The sequence below is a fragment of the Ctenopharyngodon idella genome, chromosome 12 (genome assembly GCF_019924925.1).
Source record: "Ctenopharyngodon idella isolate HZGC_01 chromosome 12, HZGC01, whole genome shotgun sequence".
In the NCBI taxonomy this organism is placed as follows: domain Eukaryota; kingdom Metazoa; phylum Chordata; class Actinopteri; order Cypriniformes; family Xenocyprididae; genus Ctenopharyngodon; species Ctenopharyngodon idella.
The window spans coordinates 9,409,658-9,428,829 of record NC_067231.1 but is presented as its reverse complement, the minus strand read 5'-3'; the positions used below and the strand labels follow the sequence as shown (position 1 = coordinate 9,428,829).

The following is a 19,172-nucleotide window of genomic DNA, read 5'->3' as shown; positions in this document are numbered from 1 at the left end:
TGGGCTAGCCAGCAAACAAGTGTCTTTATATCTTTATTTTGCTTTTGTTGTTTTTCCTTTGTTAGTTGTCCGTTCTGTTAAATTCTTTACTTGGTTGTTATGTTCGTTATTATTATCATGACGTTGGATATGAGTGAGTGAATAAATAGATTTGATTGATTCCGCCGTTTACTCGTTCTTGGTTATGTTACGTAATCTCTCTTCTCTTTGAGCTGATATTTGATGAGAGGTTGTAACAGTGCTTTGATATAAATATTTAGTGCACCGATTTAAATATTACTCAATTCAGTTTCTCACAGATTTTTTTCCCCCTCAGAACTACACTCCATGTGATGTGAAATAATAATTTAAAGCATTTTAGCATAAAGCTTCAACAAAACAAAATGTGAAAAAAAAAAAAAAAAAAAAAAAAAAAAAAGAGATCTTACACTTTTTATTAAAATTGGTGCTAATCAGTGCTCGCCACACATCTTAAACACAAATAAACATTCAAATGAGCACTTTAATCTCGAGAAAAACCCAAAGTTTGATTTTGACAGCCCAAGCTCACACTGTGTGTGTGGGAATGTGTGTGTACCTGGCAGACATCAGAGCGGATTCCAGTCTTCCAGAAACCCTGACTGCTGAGCTCCACTGTGACCTCCCTTCTCATCGTATTCTTCTGCCTGATCTTCTGCAGCGCTTCCTGTAAATCACAGTTTTTGGACTGTGTACTTTAAACTGCTCATGTATTTTAATGCACAGCCTTGATGTGTTTTTTTTTTTTTTTTTTTTTTTTTTTTTTTAGAATTTCTATAAAAAAAAGAACATCATGCTACCCTTCCATCATGGCCATATTTATTATTTGAATGTGTTTTAATTAGCTATTTCTAAATACACAAACAACACATGCAGACACTTACCTCCCTTTGCGTTAACTTCTGTTTGTCAATTTGTTTAACCTTTGGGCTGTTGGCCAGCAGATGCCGCAATTTCACGTAACTTTTCCACAACTTTTGATACCTGCAATGAAAGCAGTAATCAGCAGTATTTAAGCTATTTCATCATTATATTATTATTACAATAATTTTTCATGACACTCCTGGGCAAAAAAAGGCCAAGCCCATATATAGAATTCAAACTAACAAATATGTGCATGTACACAATTTTCAAAAAATAGCTGGGCTTAGTGCAATTATCAAATAGTGAAGGCTACCATTTTATAAAATAAATAAAAGTTTTTCAGAGTGAAGTGCAACACTGTTCATTTAAGCACAAGCAGCTCATGATTTGCAGTGTCTCGGAGCGACTTGGTTCACAGCAAATGCAGCCCCACACAAATTAAATCTCTGAAGCATTGAAACATGGTTACACGTGGTTTGGCACTGCAAGGATGATCAGGTGTTTTTTTTCATCTTATATTACAGACACTGTAGTTTATTGCTTTGGCCACATCTGGAGTCCTCATACTTCCCTGCAGCAGGACTACGGCATGTTCATGCAGGTGATCAGGGACCCTGGGCATCTTTCTCCTGATGTTTTTTACAGAGTCAGTATAAATGTCTCTTTAGTGTCCAAAGTTATTGTAACTGTGACCTTAATTGTCACCTGTAAACTGTTAGTGTCTTACGGACTGTTCCACAGGTGCATGTGCAATAATTGTTCATGGTTCATTGAAAAAGCATGAAAAACATTGTTTAAACCCTTTCCAATAAACATCTATAAAACTAATTTGGATTTTGCAAAATTGTCTTTAAAATACAGTATCCTGAAAAAGGGACATTTCTTTTTTTACTGAGTATGTTTAATTTTATTAATTTCACCATTCATTCAGACCTGCCAACCTTGGAAAAAAATTTTGAGTACCAGTGTGACGGGATGGGACAGGAAACAGTGTTTGGGAATCATATTTTTTCACATTTTTGTGAAAAAATGTGTGTGTGTCTTGCATTCATTTTTATGAATGCAAGACACACACACACACACACAACACACCTATCTTCGTAAATCTAATTTTGACTGTTAAAGTTTTTTTTGAATGTGACCCAATTAAAAGATTTCACTACACCTGCTCAAAAGCATTTTTTTTATTATTCATGATTAATATTGCATTGCATATTGTGTATAATGTGTGCTTATATAAACTGATAACCACAAATGAATCGCATTCAATTATTTAATATGAATTAAAATAATTGTTTTGCTTGCAATTTTAAGTAGGCTATATTTACATACTACGACTAACCTGACGGTCATTTAAACAGTTTTGTAATGACTAGTCTAAAATTAAGAAACCCTTAGAAAACCGTTTACATGTGATTCATTTAAAATACTTAATTTATTATTCCAATATCCAAATATGATACTAAATCCCACAGAAAAAAGGGTTTATATTTGTATTTGATCATTGCACATTATAAACAAGACAAACATTAGCTGAATAAACGTTAGCCATTAGAAACATATTTATAGAAAACAGGTGACAATGAATAGACAGGACCAATAAGAGTCGCAAAAAGAATATCAAGTAACGTTAGCCTATAAGTTAGCTGAGTCCAACATATAATGAGGGGTTGTGTTAACTGTAAAGCGTCCGTCATTTAACGAATCTTAAAAACACGGGTGGATAATTCAAAATGCTTTCTGAAATTTTGACAGGAAAAAACAAAAAAACACACAAGCAAGAACTAATTTTAAACCTAGCACGTCGATTTACATTTTACAATGATCTTCCCTCTCTGTGTGCGCGCTTGTATATGACAGCTCGCGCAGCACTGAGACAACGGTACTGTATTTATTATGTCTATGTTTAAATCCATAAGTAACTAACGTGCTAGTTTTAATACAAAATAAGTAGGCTATGTAACATAATTAGGTACTTTAGTTATTATTAACACAATAATGCACAACATGTAGGCTATGTTTCTCAACACTGAGAATAAATAAATAAACTGTTTCCCCAGACTCGCGCTTATCAGTCATCCACAAACCACAGCACTTTCATAATATCTAAAACACATTTGCATTTGTTGTTCAACATTACTTGAGCATTTTATAACCGTTTACCTTAAGGTGTTAAAGTGCGTGACTACTGAACTGTCCTCGCTGTCAGACGGCGGGAGGGGAAGGAGGGAGATCGAGCGAGATTTTGTGTTGCTGCCGATTTGCAGTCTCTTTAATGATAGGCCGTACGCATTTGTCAATCATCCCCTCTTGCTATTTGGGGAAATGAACCCAGCGCTATGATTGGTCGAACTCTTTTTCTTTTACTTGATTTGAGTACTACCATAGACGCGTGCACAGAGCCAGGTTTTTGCGTAGTTTAGAGTGACAAATCGTACGACTGTACTTTGATGTCAAAATGCGTACCTGCTACACAAAATGCGTACATGTTGGCAGGTCCGATTCATTTTTTTTTTTTTGAAGTTTAGTGTATAGAAAACTAAGAAAATCAAAGCCATATGTCTAAGTTGTGTTCCAAATTCTTTTTTTTTTTCTTTTCTTTATTTAAACAAAAAAAAAAAAAAAAAAAAAAAAAAAAATCGCATTTTAAAATTGCATTAGCTATTAGATTCCCCCTAGCCAGCTAGACTAGTTGACTTTTTTGCATATTTATGTTTGCTTTATATTATAAGGTTACATTCAAATTACTGTCATGTTAATGTTACATTTTAAAAATAATACATTATTTCGAAAACTGTGTATCTGGAGCGGAAAACAAAATCATTTCATTTTACATGCACTTGTGCAGCTTGCGGGTGGGCTAAAAAGAAATATACACTCAAAAGATTACTTATAGGCTTGGTATACTACCAGTTATGAGGGACAATGCGGGTGAAAAATGAAAGTTTATACCGGTTTAAACGGGAAACATTATATGTATAACTATTAATTACCTATTTTTCAGTGGCATTTGGTATGGGAATTGACTGTTTGATTCATATAGGCCATCTCAAATGGATACACAGTTTTTGACTGTCTTCTAGAGGTTTGTTAGACTAGTCAGCTGCAAAATTTCTGTTTAAACTTTAATGAAATTAGTTGTAGTGGTAGTTGTGGCGCACATTCCTAATCATAAGAAACACTTCAGAAAACCCTTACCATCAGAAGTTAAGCTAAGAAGCAAGAAGAGAAGTGGCGAGAGCTCTGTCACACTTACTGTGGGTCTCCAGCATAGCTAAGCTGAGCAGGTCGGATACCAAAATGCACAATGATGGGGAAAGTGATGACACTGGAGTTGAACTGCTCGCGGTCTAACTGGTCAATCCTCACAGAGCTGGGTTTCTGTGTGAGTACAGGCACACACATAAAAACACATTTAAAGGAGCAGTCGTTGCAAATTGCGCCAAAAGAGCACTGCAGTAAACGCCTTCTTCCTTGAAGCACCGTGAATTATGTAATCGAGTCTCCCTACACTATCTATCTATCTATCTATCTCTATATATATATATATATATATATATATATATATATATATATATATATATAGTTAGAACAAATAGTTCTAAATTTCACTATCAGTTTTAATGATTATCATTCGCAATGTATGGGGTTGTAGTTCATTCCCTCACTGAAGTAGTTCTTTTTGTATTTTTTACTTTTACAAAAGTTTATAATGTTTTGATTCACCTCGTAGCTGGTTGGCTTAGTTCATAGCTCATAACGCTTTAAAAAAGGGTGTGTCTCAATCAGCTCCCTACCTTCCTTAGTCGTGAATCAGTATATCGTGTACACAAATTCAGGTCAGCACAGTAAGGACCCTGGCTCACTACATATTGGGACACTGATGACTCTATTTCCGGCGACATGACAACGTCCTCAATGTACAACATCAGTACTGGTATTTATAAACAATAGCAGAACGGGGGGGGCATTCTTTGTACGCCGCTAACTCAGTTAGCTGGATTTGATTGATGACAATTTGGCACGATCTCGGTTCTTCAACGCTCATCCTAGACTTGCTGTCATAGCAACAGGTCCATAAGCTCAAACCTGCTCGGGAGTAGGCTTGTTTCATGCAAACAGGATTAGATGGCATCTTTTTAAGCAGCGGTGATGCTTAAAGTCTGTCCCAGCCACTGCTACTTTCTTACAAGCATACACTAATGTGAACCAGGGACAATAATAATGAAAATAAATTTGCAAGTAATATTATAATCTTGTGTAGTCTATCATAATATAGACACAGCCAGTTCTACTCGTTGAGATTTATTCATGAGGGAATAATTACCTAATAATTTTACTGGAGTCTTGCAGACATGACACAGTCTATGCTGTGTGCGCACCTTAATTTGAACCAGGACAACTATTATGGGAGTGGCTTGATGCAGTGCAGGAGATGCAGATAAAGGGAAGCATCGGAGCACAATGAATCAGTGTATCGAATCATGATTCAGATCGCGTGTCAAACTGCCAACGGCTGAAATCACGTGACTTTGGTGCTCCGAACAGCAGATTCGATACACGGATTCATTTACTGATTCATTTATGCCATCGGATTTCAACTAAAATATCTTAATTTGTGTTCCGAAGATTAACAGAGGTCTTACGGGTGTGGGACGGCATGAGGGTAAGTAATAAATGACAGAATTTTAATTTTTGGGTGAACTAACCCTATAAGAGTCAAGATCATCAAGATCAAGTTAAGGAACTTTAATTAATGCTGTCACGTAACAAATCTGCTTCAAAAGGTCAAATTAAATGAATTGCTAATTACAACAAATGTAAAGCCTGTACAAATAGCCTACTAGAAATCGTGAATATAACCTAAATAATTGGGAATCATGATACATCTGCCCTTTTTGAGGAACACAAGAATGCGCAGTTATCTCAGACAATTTAATCCAGATATTTTAATCCAATCCACAAATTCGTTTGAAGAATCAAATTAGCCAGAGTTCAGTTATCACGATTAGAAGATCTGGCATCTGTCAAACCATCTCAGATGTATTAAGCGAGGTATGAAGAACGGACCCCAGATATCTTTCTGACATTGTTTTTTAATGTTAAGTACAGTATAATAAATGCTTTGCTTGTTACATAGACATGCAATATTCCATAAATAAATGATAAATGTTAGCTAAATTATGTTCATTACCTGTCTAGCAATGTATGTTTATCTTGAGATATAAATAAATAATGGTTTGCATTTAAAAATAAATAAATAAAATCTTTCGCATGTCATTATGTGCAGAACTTCCGTTAAGGGAACATAGAGAGCATCGATGCCCCATGGTTTTCACGGTGCACTGTGGGACTTTTTAGGGAGCGAATATTTCAGTGCACAAGTAAGATTTTGCGATTGAGACAGCCCTTAAAATGGCTGCCTCCCTAATCAGTGCCCTGACTACTGAACTAGGGAGCTGATTGAGATGCACCCAAAGACTTTAAGATCCCTACGACAAAAAATGAATAAAAAAAATAAATAAAAAAAATACTTCTCAGACCAACTAAACTGAAAAAGTGGGCAGGCATTAATGCATTCTTTTGTCTGCTCCTGACCTGAAATCATGACATGTTTGTGTAAATGTGTTTTACCATGCCAGGGTTGGTGACAATCATGCCCTTGCACTCCTCAGCATATTTCTGCCACTCCAGCTCCTCCCACTGTAGCATATTTGCGATCTCCTCCTCGGGAACCAGAGGCGTGCTGCTGCGCAGCAGATACAGCAGCACCTGGTGCATTGACAGCACCTCCTTTCCTCCATCTGACACACATGAGCAGACAGGAAAACCACTGTAAAATGGATTGTAATTTTATAAAAAATGATTTATAAATACCTTGTGTGGACATGAACATATTAAGCTGAATTGTCAACCAAATTTCTTCATGCGAGTTTGAATAAAACTGGGTTTCACTTGAATAATAGCATTCTAGTTAAAATATTTTTAAAAAGAAAGCCAGTAATTACTGTCTTATAACTGGTTAGCAAAATTACATTGTTCTTTAAGATTTTTAAAATAGCCATCTACCAATCATTTGGCACCTGCATATGAGGAAATGTTCTCTTTCCATTGTAGTGTATTTGCCTGCTATCACAAGCTATATGACTGACACAAACACAAAGCAACATCAGTCAAATGGAGAGAGGGGCATTTAAAACTCACCCGGGAGGAACCGAACAAACCGTGGCATGAAATGAAACCTCTGACAACCTGTGGGGCCGTTTTCTTCAGGAGCTGTATGACAGCAAAACTATATTACTATGGTGAAATGCTTATAGTAGGGGTGCAAAACTCAGTTCCTGGAGGGTCACAGCCCTGTAGAGTTTAGTTCCAACCCTGCTCCAACACACATACCTGTAGTTAGCTAATCAAGTCCTTCAGGCTTATTTGATAAGTCAGGTGTGTTTAATTAAGGTTGACGCTAAACTCTGCAGGGCTATTGCCCACCAGGAACTGAGTTTTGCACCCCTGGCATATAGTGTGTTTGTGTATAGCTGAGTGTGCATGTGCACATTACCGGTGAGGTTCCAATCGTACAACTCCAAGATGTCTTTAAAGAGGTATGAGGAAAACAGCTCCAGGCCTTTAACGCAGTAGTTCTGGTCAAACACAACAGATTACAATAGCAGAGCATTTGGGTCACTTCACCTGTGCTAGAAACAACCAAGATGTCTAAAGTAGCATAGCATTCAAAATAATATTAATTACAAAGGAAAAATTAAATTGCAATAAAATGAATTTTCATTAACAATCGTTAACCGTTAAAAGTGTCAAGATATGTTTCTCGCAGAATGACAATGTTAATTATATATATTAATAGTGCAAATTATAACAATTATAAACATCTGAAGATGTGGAGAGTGTAAAATTTGATAATGTGGGGTGCCACAGACCTCAGGTGACATCTCTTCTATAAAGTGGATGGTGTAATCAATGTTGAAGCGAATAACCCGACACAAAGGGATCTAAAACGGGGAGGAAAACACAATACACCTTATCTGTGGAATGTTGTCGATTACCACTGAACAGTGTTTTTCCTCAATCAAAATTTTTCTGAAAATTTTCCCCTATGGTTCTTAAATCACTAGCACACTTCTATTTATGCAAACTTGCCAAGTCCCTTTCAGTCACAAGGCATGTAAGAACCAAAAAGCACTGCGAAAATTCTGCTAAACATCGCCTTTTGTGCTCCACAGAAGAAGGTCATACGAGTTTGAAATAGCAAATAGATGAGTGAATGATGAACTAGAACATTAAAAGCTATTTTAGCTGTTGGACTACAGTTATAAGCAGAAAAACCTATGTGTTGCTGATGTAATTTCTATTAGTGAAGTTTGCTTTACTGACAGTTACAGTACACCATGGTTCATCTGCTGTCCTTATGTATATCATGTTCAGGTTAACACAGACAAGGTTGGATCCTTTTTTTAACTACATAAACCGCATAAGTAGATAATGTGGTAATCTAGTTATGTGGTTTGAACACAATGCAGCAGTCGTATGCTTACATTAGTAAGTGGTGTGTGAGAAAAGCAGGAAAAGCCTTCAAACAGGTACTCATGATCGTCATACTCAATAACCGTGGGTCTATCTGTCTGAAAGAGAGAGCAACAGTTACAGTGAATGATAGAAACGATGAAAACAGAAAAAAAAATAATAATAACTAGATGAATTTGTTGAAATCTACCAGGAAGTTGGTAGGTGGGGACACAGTTATTCTGTAGTGGAACAGCTTGCCGGCATTGTTACTCATCGGCCGACACTCTTTCACCGGCTGTAAGAGAGAGAGAATCACCAAACCAATTTGCCTGATATCCTAGACTGATGACTGACATTTATGACATTCAAAATGCTGGGTTTAAATTAAACTTTTCAGATACAACAAAACAACATATTCTCTGAATAACACTGAATTCCAAGAACTGAGCAATTATGATAACTGTAATCACCATTATGTCTAGAATTTACATTAAAATTAATATTGCATGTCATATTCTTCATATACCTGTGGACACATAAAGCAAAATGAGAACTGCTCCTGAATGATTTTATTTGTTTTATACACCAGTAAAAATCAGACAAAGAGCTAAAATTCTGACCAACATAAGTGAAATTTGAATCTTGCAGCACTGTGCTGTGACAATGCAGCTCAGTTTATAATTGTAGCATCCGTTTATCCAACTGAATGAAACAGATTTTATTTAAAAAAAAAAAAAAAAGGAAAAAAGAAAAAAAGAAAAACAACGATGGGTGCGGTGCCCAAGTAATGTAATCAGTGTACGGCCTGTAACAGTAAGCCTAGTTATCAGGTGGAGAACTTTCAGGAACAGTTTCATGACTGTGACTTCCAATTTCCTCTTTATTCCACTGTCTGCCTGCAGTTCCCTGCGAGTCTCTCCTTGTCAAATGGTGTTGAACTTCAAGCAATATTTGATACACCTCAGCATTGATTTCAAAATGTTACAAGAATGCTTTCATTAAGTGGTCATAATTAAATGTTTTCTGACTCTATGGCAACAAATGCTGCCCTTGTTCTGCCTGTTAGAGCCAGATACTGATGAGTGCACAGTAAGCTGGAGAAAGAAATGACAGACTTTTGCAAAATACAGTCAATTATATTGGTTTGCACTTTATTTTGATAGTCCACTTTAGACATTCTACTAACTATAACTAACTTTTCAACTATATTTCAAAAGTCCACTTCAAATAAAACTTGTAGTGTTACCATTATTTCTGTTATTCATTTATGGCGAAAAAAAAAAAAAAAAAGATGGTTTACAGGTGCTAATATACAACTCACACAAATCTGGCACTTAAGATCTGCATTGTGTGTTGTCTAGTTAAATGGGGTTCATCAATTGAAAAAACCATACTGAGATTCCTAGATTTACTTCCATTATTTCACATTTTGTGTCCTGTGTGAATGGCCCCTAATGCAGCACTTGGCTTTGTGAGTTCACACAAAGTACCACACGTGAGAATATTTACTACCAAGTTCTCGCAAGCCTAGGTCCATCAGAGTCCTGCAATCATTTAGCCAATTCATATAAAAATGTAATCATTATTAAGGGTTCACAACTGTATCATTTCATAATATTACATCTTTTTTTAATTAATTCTAAACTTCAGAAACTTTCAAATTTCATATGTTTGCATATGACAGTATCTAACTGAATTCTTAACACAGTTTTAAAAAGGTGAGGAGACTGAATGAAGGCATGTGTACCTGTTCACCAGGGTAAATACTGTGTCGAATTCCAGTTCGTCTGGCTTTGGCACTGCACTTGCATAATGGTCCATCATTCATCTGAGATTTAAGCATATGATAAGAATAAATAAGAATAAGAATAAATGTAACTTCATTTTAAACCATAAAAATACACTTATATTAAACAATACATTGTCATGTCATGAATGTAGAATTATTTTGCCTCTCCAGAATTTAAAACCAGTACTGAGCGAACATCACTGGCTGTGGCATAGATGTGTACTATTGCTTGAAGAGAACGAGAAGAGAATATAAAAGTGTATATTAATGAAAATATAATATTAATAGAATTTGTTTTAAATGAGTATTTCCGGAATTGTTTTTTGGCCTATCGTGTCAAGAATTGGTTTCAGTTACTTTAATTTTGATGCATAACTAGTTTAAAGGGGTCATGAACTGCATTTTTTGTACAAGTAAACGGCCACTGCTATGATTGGGTTTTGCATATATTAAAATTATTTTCAACATTCCTGCCATTACACGTGGAATTGTTTTGAAAACTTCCGATGTTAAAAAAGGGAACCAGAGTCTGATCCTGAATCGGAAGACAACAAACCTCCACCTCAAATACAAAGCATACTCCAGTCTGCGACAGCGTGGTAACTAATCATCTTTATTTATATGTATTTTTTAAGTATTTGTGAGGTAGTTATTACATTATATTAGTGTTTAAACAAAGACAATATAGAAAGGAGTTTATCTTGTTACATTAGTTGAAACATTTGCCAACTGTGAAACATTTAAGCATATTACATATGCTTTATAAGTCTTGGTTATGGCAAATAAAGTTTAAGTACCTGCAGTTACTACAGTTATAGTTGACAGGATAACTTACAGTTTTGATGGTGTAAACGAATTATGAATAAATGACCATCATTTGTTGCACTGTTGTTCTTATATTCATCGTTCACAACCCTCTATGCACACCTTGGCAACAGAATCGCCATTGGCAAGTAAATTTTTTAGTTTACTTGCTAAACTATATCCACCAAATCTACTTATCTTCATAAAATTGCACCAATTTTTACATTAAGATACATTCATATTTTATACATTTTAACTTAAGTAATTAGAACTAAAATGTGGTAACCATGTATGAATGAAAATGTATGAAAGCATTTTTATCATTTTAACATAGGGCTGGTGGTGCTTGAAACGTTGGTCATTCAGAATTTCTGTAAAAAAAAAAAAAAAAAACTAACAATAATACAGATAGGATAATACTACTACAAACAATTTAAAGCATGCTCTGATGAGCTGCTGGGTTAATGAATATTTATCAGGTTGCCTGAGTTCGCTAGAAGTGATTTGCTAAAATCAAAACAGGGACGGTAATAGGCTAAGGTTTACACATTAGTTCCGCCCACAACAGAAAAAAAACGACCGGGGCTTCTGTTTTTTCTTAGCTAAGCAGTAAAATGAAGCAAACAAATGAAACAGTGTCTAACTGACGCAATCTGGATTTCCATTAAAAATAAAGTTCATCCACGCTTTCTTAATATTAGGATCACAAGGAAGACAATGCAGGAAGACGTGTTTTTCCACAACTTGGCGCTGCAAAATGTATTGTAATCCTCAGAGGCATCCCTATCGTTTTACTGGAACAATCCTGTGGTTGCGTCTCTCTTGTATTTACTACTACATGAAATGCGCGAATCACTGGGCGAAGCTAAAGAGGCAATAATGTAGAAGTAGGTGTTGATCATCCTCTGCAGAGGTGGTCTTTCGTTGCACTATGAAATCATACAGAGACAAAACCTGAAACGAGTCATTATGGAGGCTTGGTTTCAATAAAAGCTGTTTTGGACTTATGAGGAAGTTTTGAGTTCTGAAACTTTCAGGATATTTTTATAGTACAATGGCCTCTTATATGTCAAAAGATCAAGGAAAATTTTATTTCTCAGTTCAAGACCCCTTTAAAATTAATTTATGCAAAACATACCATAAAACTAAATTTTCTCATCAGTGAAGGTGAAGCATACCTGTCCAGGGTCATTGTACCACAGCTCCTCATGGAGGCGGTCAGGGTGAGCTTTCTTCCTCTTGATCTCAGCAATGACATCAAACACCTCAGAGTCAGAGCTACTGGAGCAGCTGCTACCACCTCCATCAGACTCGCACTCTGATTCGCTGGAGCTCTCTTCTGCACAACACACATATTTTTATATACATTTATACTTTTAAAACAAACTGACAATCTTTTACAGCATGTAACTTTTGATTGTATAAAATCTCATCTTAATCTTTTGTCATAATCATCTGCTTAAACATTGATGACATTCTTTTAAGGTGTCATGAAACACTAAAATACATTTTCTATTTTAATATGGGTATGGGTGTTGCACATCATAGAAGACACTGGGTCTCATTCACTAATAATCGTGTGGATTATTTCCTATTTGGTATGCACAGGAGAATTTCTCACAAAAAATCTCTACCTAATTCACACAAATTTGTTCTTAACCTTGTTCTAATGTCAGTGAATTTGGAGTATTCTAAACGAGCGGTTGCATGCACAAGGTTAGTCATTTGCACAAAACCCAAACCATCTCTATATAAGGGCTTTCCGCACACGCTTTCCTTCGCAGCCTTTCGTCATTCTAGTCAAACAGGCTGCTGTTTGCAGACGCACTCTCACCCAATTGCAGTGTGGGGGAAGCTTTTCTTTAACTTAAGCAAAATAAAACTGAATCAGAAGCCGTTGTTGTTTAATTTTTTTTGTTGCTTTTTTAGTTTTATTTTACAAACAGATTTAAATAAAAATGGAATAAACAATACGGAGTGTATTTACACTAAGTGCAAATAGCGTCCCTTGTTGGCAAATGCTATTTACACTAGCTCTGCCCACTAATGTCTGGTTGGGCCACTCAAGTTTTAAAAAAGACACGCGGAATTCAATGTCTTCAGTGGCGCAGTGAGGCTCGCAGACCTGGCTTTTAACGTGATCGACGCGGGTTTGAATGCGTCTTTTGCCGAACTCGCATTTATTTTCAATAAAAATGAAAATAATGTTCTAAAAGCGGAAATAAACTGCGAACGAGTGTTTAATTACATTAAAAGTGTTTATTGGGTATGGTTAGGGGAAGGTGTAGGGAGGGTTTTTATTCTCCCAATAAGGAAGCATCCGTTTAGAAATTAATAAATATAACCATTTAAACTCTATGATATTATTGCATCCTGTTAATGTCCAAAAATACTGAGGTGCAAATAGTAGCTGCCAATATTAAGTATAGATAGCATCTAAAAACTATTTTTACTCTTATTGCAAAGAACTGATAGGCCTACTTTTACATGGTGTAAATAGAATCTATCGCTATTTTCACCTAGTGTAAATTGCATATCACTGTTATCAATGCTGCTATTTTCACTTAGTGTAAATAGAATATATTGCTATTTTCACTTAGTGCAAATAGCCACTGCCTAAACAATATTATGAATTATAAAATAAAAATTTGGTATGGAAACTATAAATGGAACAGAGTTGTGTTTAAAAATGGACTCATATAGATTTGAGCCATATTATGTTGGTAAATATTATAGCGTATACTGTGCATATTTGAAATAGTAAAATCTTAGGACACGATACCCTGATCCTGGTCCAGTTTGGTCTTGGGTGGTTCCCATTTAGGCCTGATGGATTTGGCCCGCTCCTGCCTCCGGCCAAGCTCTTCCTCAAAGCGCTCGTACAGATCTCTCAACTTGCTGGTTCCCACGACTGTAGAGTCACCCTACGGATGAATAATAACACATTGAAGATAAGTAACAGCTCCTGAAGTAAAAGTATCTGATGTATTTTGGTCATGACATCACCACAATTTTTGGTACAAACCTCTTCTGAATCATCTATACTGCACATTTTAAAGGTGTTAAGAGTTTAATTTTGTTTAATGTTCAGAGTCTCTCTATAAGTAAATCATTGTTATTTTGACTTCCTGAAGTTTTTAACACAATAACTCTTTCAAAACATTGATCTGTTTGTTTGAGCAGCCTGACATGTCAACTTCTGACTCCAATAGAGTAAGTTTGTCTGCTGTTTGTGTTCACTACTGTAATTACCACTTGGTCCATTGGGTCGTTGGAGTAGTAATTCTCAGCATGTGTGCAGCGGATCCAGGCAGGTTTGAGTAACTCTTCCTCTCCTTTCTCCTCCTCATGGCGGTCAGTGGACGTCTCCTCTGCATCTCTACTCCTGCTTAAGTTCACAGCTCTCTCTCGACTGCTCGAGGCTCCATCTGTTCTCCTCTCTTTCTCTTCCTCCACACGGCGGCGCTTTCTCTCTCGACTGCCTGAGCGACTGTGAATGTGTTTCCTGTGTCTGTCTGACGGGGGCGAACCTGGCTCGTCTCTATGCCGATATCGTTCTCTGGTGGATGAAGGCAATATTACTGTGGTAAAAATAACGAAGGAACAGACAACCCAGCAAAAGTACAATTAAACTAAGTCTATAAAAGTGTGTGTGTGTGTGTGTGTTTAGAGAGGTTTAAACAACTGAAATCACATAAAAATGCAGTAAAATGCCATTACTTGGTCACCTGTAATAGTGTCAAAAGGACCCAGAGATGACACAAGCATTATTTCTTCTTTTCTTTACATAAATCATAAATTCATGCAGTACTGATAGTAACAAGTATTGGGTACTCGCTGATAGGCAGCTGCTTTCAAATGCTCCAGTGTGTATTTGTGCGCACACTCTAAGAAGAACATTAAAGGTTTTTGCAGCAACATGTTTTTGCTGCATTGTAGCCAATCACAGACATGTTTGTTGAGCAAGTGAATCCAATGGCCAATCAGAGGCGTTAAAGTAAGTCAGACTCTACCCAATATACACCAGAGATTTGTTCAGCATGAGGTCTGCATGCTCACAAATCCTTTCGTTATATCCAACAAAATTAAATAAAATTAAAATAGTTCCAATAGTTTTTGATATGGTACTCAAATTGCTGAAATTTAATATTGGTACAGACTACTGAAATTTTGGTATTGTGACAAATTACACTTGTGTTAATATATTATGTGGGTATAATATATTCATATTTATCAGGACAGATACATTTGTTGTGTTTGATGTTAAAGATTTCTTATAATGACTCACAACTGGTGTTTAAGCTTAAAAACCATGGGTGACACGACCAAAGCAACACATTTCGTGTCATTAGGGTTGTCAAAAGTACTGACTTTGGTACCAAGTCGGTACTGAAATTTTTAAAAAAATGTGACGATACCAGCATTTCCCCCTAGCATTTTGAGCGCTGTTGAGAGGATTCTTAAACACCTCTGATTGGCCATGCTGTTCACGCGCTCAACAGATATGTGTGTGTTTGGCTACAATGATCAACACTTTAAAAACATGTTATAAATAGACACCATTGGCGCTCCTCACAGAGCGCTTACACAGATACATACGGGAGCGATTCAGAGCAGGCATCTATCAGCGGATATATTAGGGATCTGCTACGTGTCACTGTTGTGAGTAACTTGCAAAATGAAAGGCACAAGGAAAAACATTAGTAGTGAGCAGTGAAGAATATTACCTGCTGCGGTGTCTTGATGGCACACGTCCTCTATCGTAGTCCGCTTTACACCGAGGGCTGTCTGACCGCCTGCGCTCTGAACTGCACCCTCTGTCCCGTTTCTCTCCTCCAAACTCACGGTTATGTCGACTTCCATATCCTCCATAGCTGTGGCCCCTGTGCCGGTGGTCATCATGGTGACGGAGTCTCTCGGGCGAGCGGGAACATGAGTCCGTCTTGTATTGCAGAGTGTTCGTGCGGGGGCGTTCAGGTTTGTAGGAACCTCCGGGCTGCACGTAAGCTGGATTGAAACTGGGTGGAGGGGGGAGCTGTGGCTGTGGAGGGTAGCTCATGGGATATGATGGCGAGTAGGGCATGGAGGGTGGCACTGAGGGGGGCACAGGTGGCAATGGTGGGGGGGGGACTGTGGGCATCATGTAGGGGTAAGAGCTCTGAACCGGGATGGGAGCCGAGCCATCTGAGCTGTGAGGAGCAGGTGGAGGAAAAGGGGGCGGCTCTGGGAAGACCGGTGGGCGTAAGGGACATTGGGGCAGAACATTAGAACCCTGTGATGGTGGAGGGAAGTGGAAAGGCATGAAGTCAGGGTGAGGTGGCATGTATCCACTGCCACCCTGAGGGTTATAGATAGGACCGGGAGCAGCAGGAGGGTCGTAGTGATACCGCGGCGGTGTGGGCCGGTACATTGGACCTGGAGTGGCTGGCCTTCCCCTTGGGCATCCGCGGCCAGCATGGAAAGACATCTGTAAAGAGGACATGGATGTTAGAAAGATATGGATACAGAAGATTTTCTTGTCCACTTTAGACATTCTACTACTATAAGTAACTTTATAACTACATGTCATTAGAGTACTAGTAGATTGTTAGGTTAGGGTTAGGTGTTAGGCTTTACGTTAGTAGAATAAGTTGACATATAGTTACAATGTTACAGAATGTCTGTTGGGGCACCATGAAAATGAAAGTGTTAGCAGATATTAAGCAGACAGACTACTAATACTTCAATGAAAGTTAGATGACATGTAGTTGCAAAGTTACTTAGTATGTTTAAAGTGGACCATCAAAAAAAAAAAAAAAAAGTTACCCAAGGAACTTGAACTAATCAGTCAGAACGGGAGGAAACCAAGTCTGAATTTCATTATTTATTATTTTACTATTGACTGTTTACTTGTCTTCAATATATTCTTGGTCATTTTATTAGTATAGTTTATTACATTAGTTAACCTAATTTGTTTTGCTGTTATCAAAGTTGGTACAGAGAATTGTGAAGTTTAATGAGCATCTAAAATTGATGATATAACAATTTATCATAAAAAATTGCAGCAAAAATAGCTCCTGTGCTGTGATATAGCTTTATCAGGAGATAAAATTACTTAAAGAGTGGTATTTTAGTAATCTTGCCCTTCTCATATATTATATGTTTTCAGTTTTCTACTACTTTTAATGGATGTTGTGAACTTGTGAATACCATTGCTTTAAAGCGATAGTTCATCAAAAAATGAACATTTTGTCATGACTTACTCACCCTCATGTCTTTCCAAATCTGTATGACTTTTTCTTTTTCTTTTGTGGAACATAAAAGAATGTCCATAAAGTGGAAGTCAATGATAACCGATATTCTAACATGGTTTGAGAACCAACATTCTTCAAAATAGAAGAATGTCATATCTATGTTAGGAACGACGTGAGGGTGAGAAAATAACAATTTTCATTTTTAGGAGAACTGTCCCTTTAATAAAATAACATGGTAACAAGTAGAGTGAAAAGACAGTAATAACATTTCTTTCGACATAATGGCATATTCTAATTATGAGGCCAAAAGAAAACGACGTTTCTATCGGCTTGGATACAGCAATGTACATGGGTCAACAACCATCCAGGTTTTTGTTCGTTTTTGTGGTGGAGACAGTGACCATTTTGACAGGGAAAACGAAAATCTGAACCACTGGCCTTGTAAGCCCGCTTCTTGATACAGGTCTTTGGCCGAGTCGTGTCTTGTAGGCGTCTCGAAACAATTTATTATCTCTTTCAAATGCGTCTTGGAGAGCATTTTCACCTGGTGTTTTAACACACTGAAAACGCACCCTGAAATATATCAACACTAACATTACATCAGTTTCAGCATCTCCAATGATTCTATGACAGAACACCACTTTAATAATGAAGCCGAAAAACTTCCTGAAGAATAAAACTCACCGTTAGAAGTCTTTGTTAAAAGCTTGGGAACTAAAGCAGTGATGCTGTTTATAATGTTTAATGTTTACAGCGGTGAAAATGCTCAGTTTATGATGCTGTCCTTAGCTCGCTCGCAACGCGGTGTGTGCTGCTGCCAATCAGATTCAGTCTGTATGGCAAGTGACCAATGAAAACGCGAGAAATTATACGTCGCTGAAATAGTCTTCTTCTTTTGGTGTTTCACTGCCACCAACTGAACTGGAGTGTGAACAGTCGATGCAGAAAGACATCTTTACATGGGAAAGAAAAAAGTACTGATACTAATACTTTCTTATTTTATTAATTCAAGTACATTTTCATTTTGACAACAATTTTCCTATGTGTACATAAATGGACAGATTTTTGTTAAACCAAACTCCCAAAAAATTCAGTACATCCATATGTGCATTATATGTATATACATATATATATATATATATATATATATATACACACACACACATATAGTGGGCAAGGTTCAAGTGTAAAGGATTAAACTTAGTAATTTCTTCAAGTGCATCATCCCAGCTAACAAAAATATTTTCTAAGAACATTTTGCTGACATTCCCATTAATTTATGAAAAGTAATTTCTGAATGATCTCTGAACGTTCACAACATCCAGTTGATTTAAGAACGTTTTAAGAACGTTTAATGTTTTAAGAATGTTTTAGGGAACAACATTTTATTTGATCACTTTGCAAACATTATGGAAATGTTACTTTTGAATGTTCTGAAACAAGTAGTACCATTTAAAATGTTAAATGAACGCCCAACTAACATGTTTCAGAAAAAAAAAGTTCCATGAATGATGTAATGTTTTGTGCTAACATTTTGAGAACATTATTTAAAGGGATAGTTCACCCAAAAATGAAAATTATGTCATCATTAACTCACCCTCAAGTTGTTCCAAACCTGTAAAAATGTCTTTGTTCTGTTGAACACAAAGGAAGATATTTTGAAGAAAGTTTGTAACCAAGCCGCTTTGGGGCACCATTGACTTCCATAGTGGGAAAAAAAAAATACTATGGAAGTGAATGGTGCCCCAGAACTGTTCAGTTTCCCACATTCTTTAAAATATCTTCCTTTGTGTTCAACATAACAAAAAAATGTATACATGTTTGGAACAGCCTGAGGGTGAGTAAATGATGACAGAATTTTCATTTTTGGGTGAACTACCAGATAATGCTTAACAAACATTCTATTGTTACTGGAAAAATGTTCAGAACTCGGAGAGAATCTT

The 19,172-nt window shown here is 36.7% G+C and overlaps 1 protein-coding gene across 2 annotated transcripts in view; it reads right to left on the bottom strand.

Annotated features, from left to right (window-relative positions):
* Positions 1-18,071, bottom strand: part of drosha (drosha ribonuclease III) — a 41,947-nt gene extending 23,876 nt beyond the window's left edge. Inside the window, exons 1-16 of one of the 2 annotated variants that reach the window (XM_051914874.1) lie at positions 17,914-18,071; positions 17,668-17,802; positions 15,724-16,463; positions 14,249-14,555; positions 13,779-13,920; positions 12,175-12,335; positions 10,151-10,231; positions 8,612-8,698; positions 8,433-8,519; positions 7,818-7,889; positions 7,442-7,523; positions 7,087-7,158; positions 6,517-6,686; positions 4,139-4,263; positions 903-1,002; positions 578-685 (exon numbers count right to left, since the gene is read on the bottom strand). In XM_051914874.1, coding sequence (XP_051770834.1) covers positions 578-685; positions 903-1,002; positions 4,139-4,263; positions 6,517-6,686; positions 7,087-7,158; positions 7,442-7,523; positions 7,818-7,889; positions 8,433-8,519; positions 8,612-8,698; positions 10,151-10,231; positions 12,175-12,335; positions 13,779-13,920; positions 14,249-14,555; positions 15,724-16,463 — 2,334 coding nt within the window. In that variant the 5' untranslated portion in view covers positions 17,668-17,802; positions 17,914-18,071. The remainder of the gene's footprint in view (positions 1-577; positions 686-902; positions 1,003-4,138; positions 4,264-6,516; positions 6,687-7,086; positions 7,159-7,441; positions 7,524-7,817; positions 7,890-8,432; positions 8,520-8,611; positions 8,699-10,150; positions 10,232-12,174; positions 12,336-13,778; positions 13,921-14,248; positions 14,556-15,723; positions 16,464-17,667; positions 17,803-17,913) is intronic. The other variant, XM_051914873.1, reaches the window with a different exon arrangement.
* Between the last annotated feature and the right edge of the window lie 1,101 nt (positions 18,072-19,172).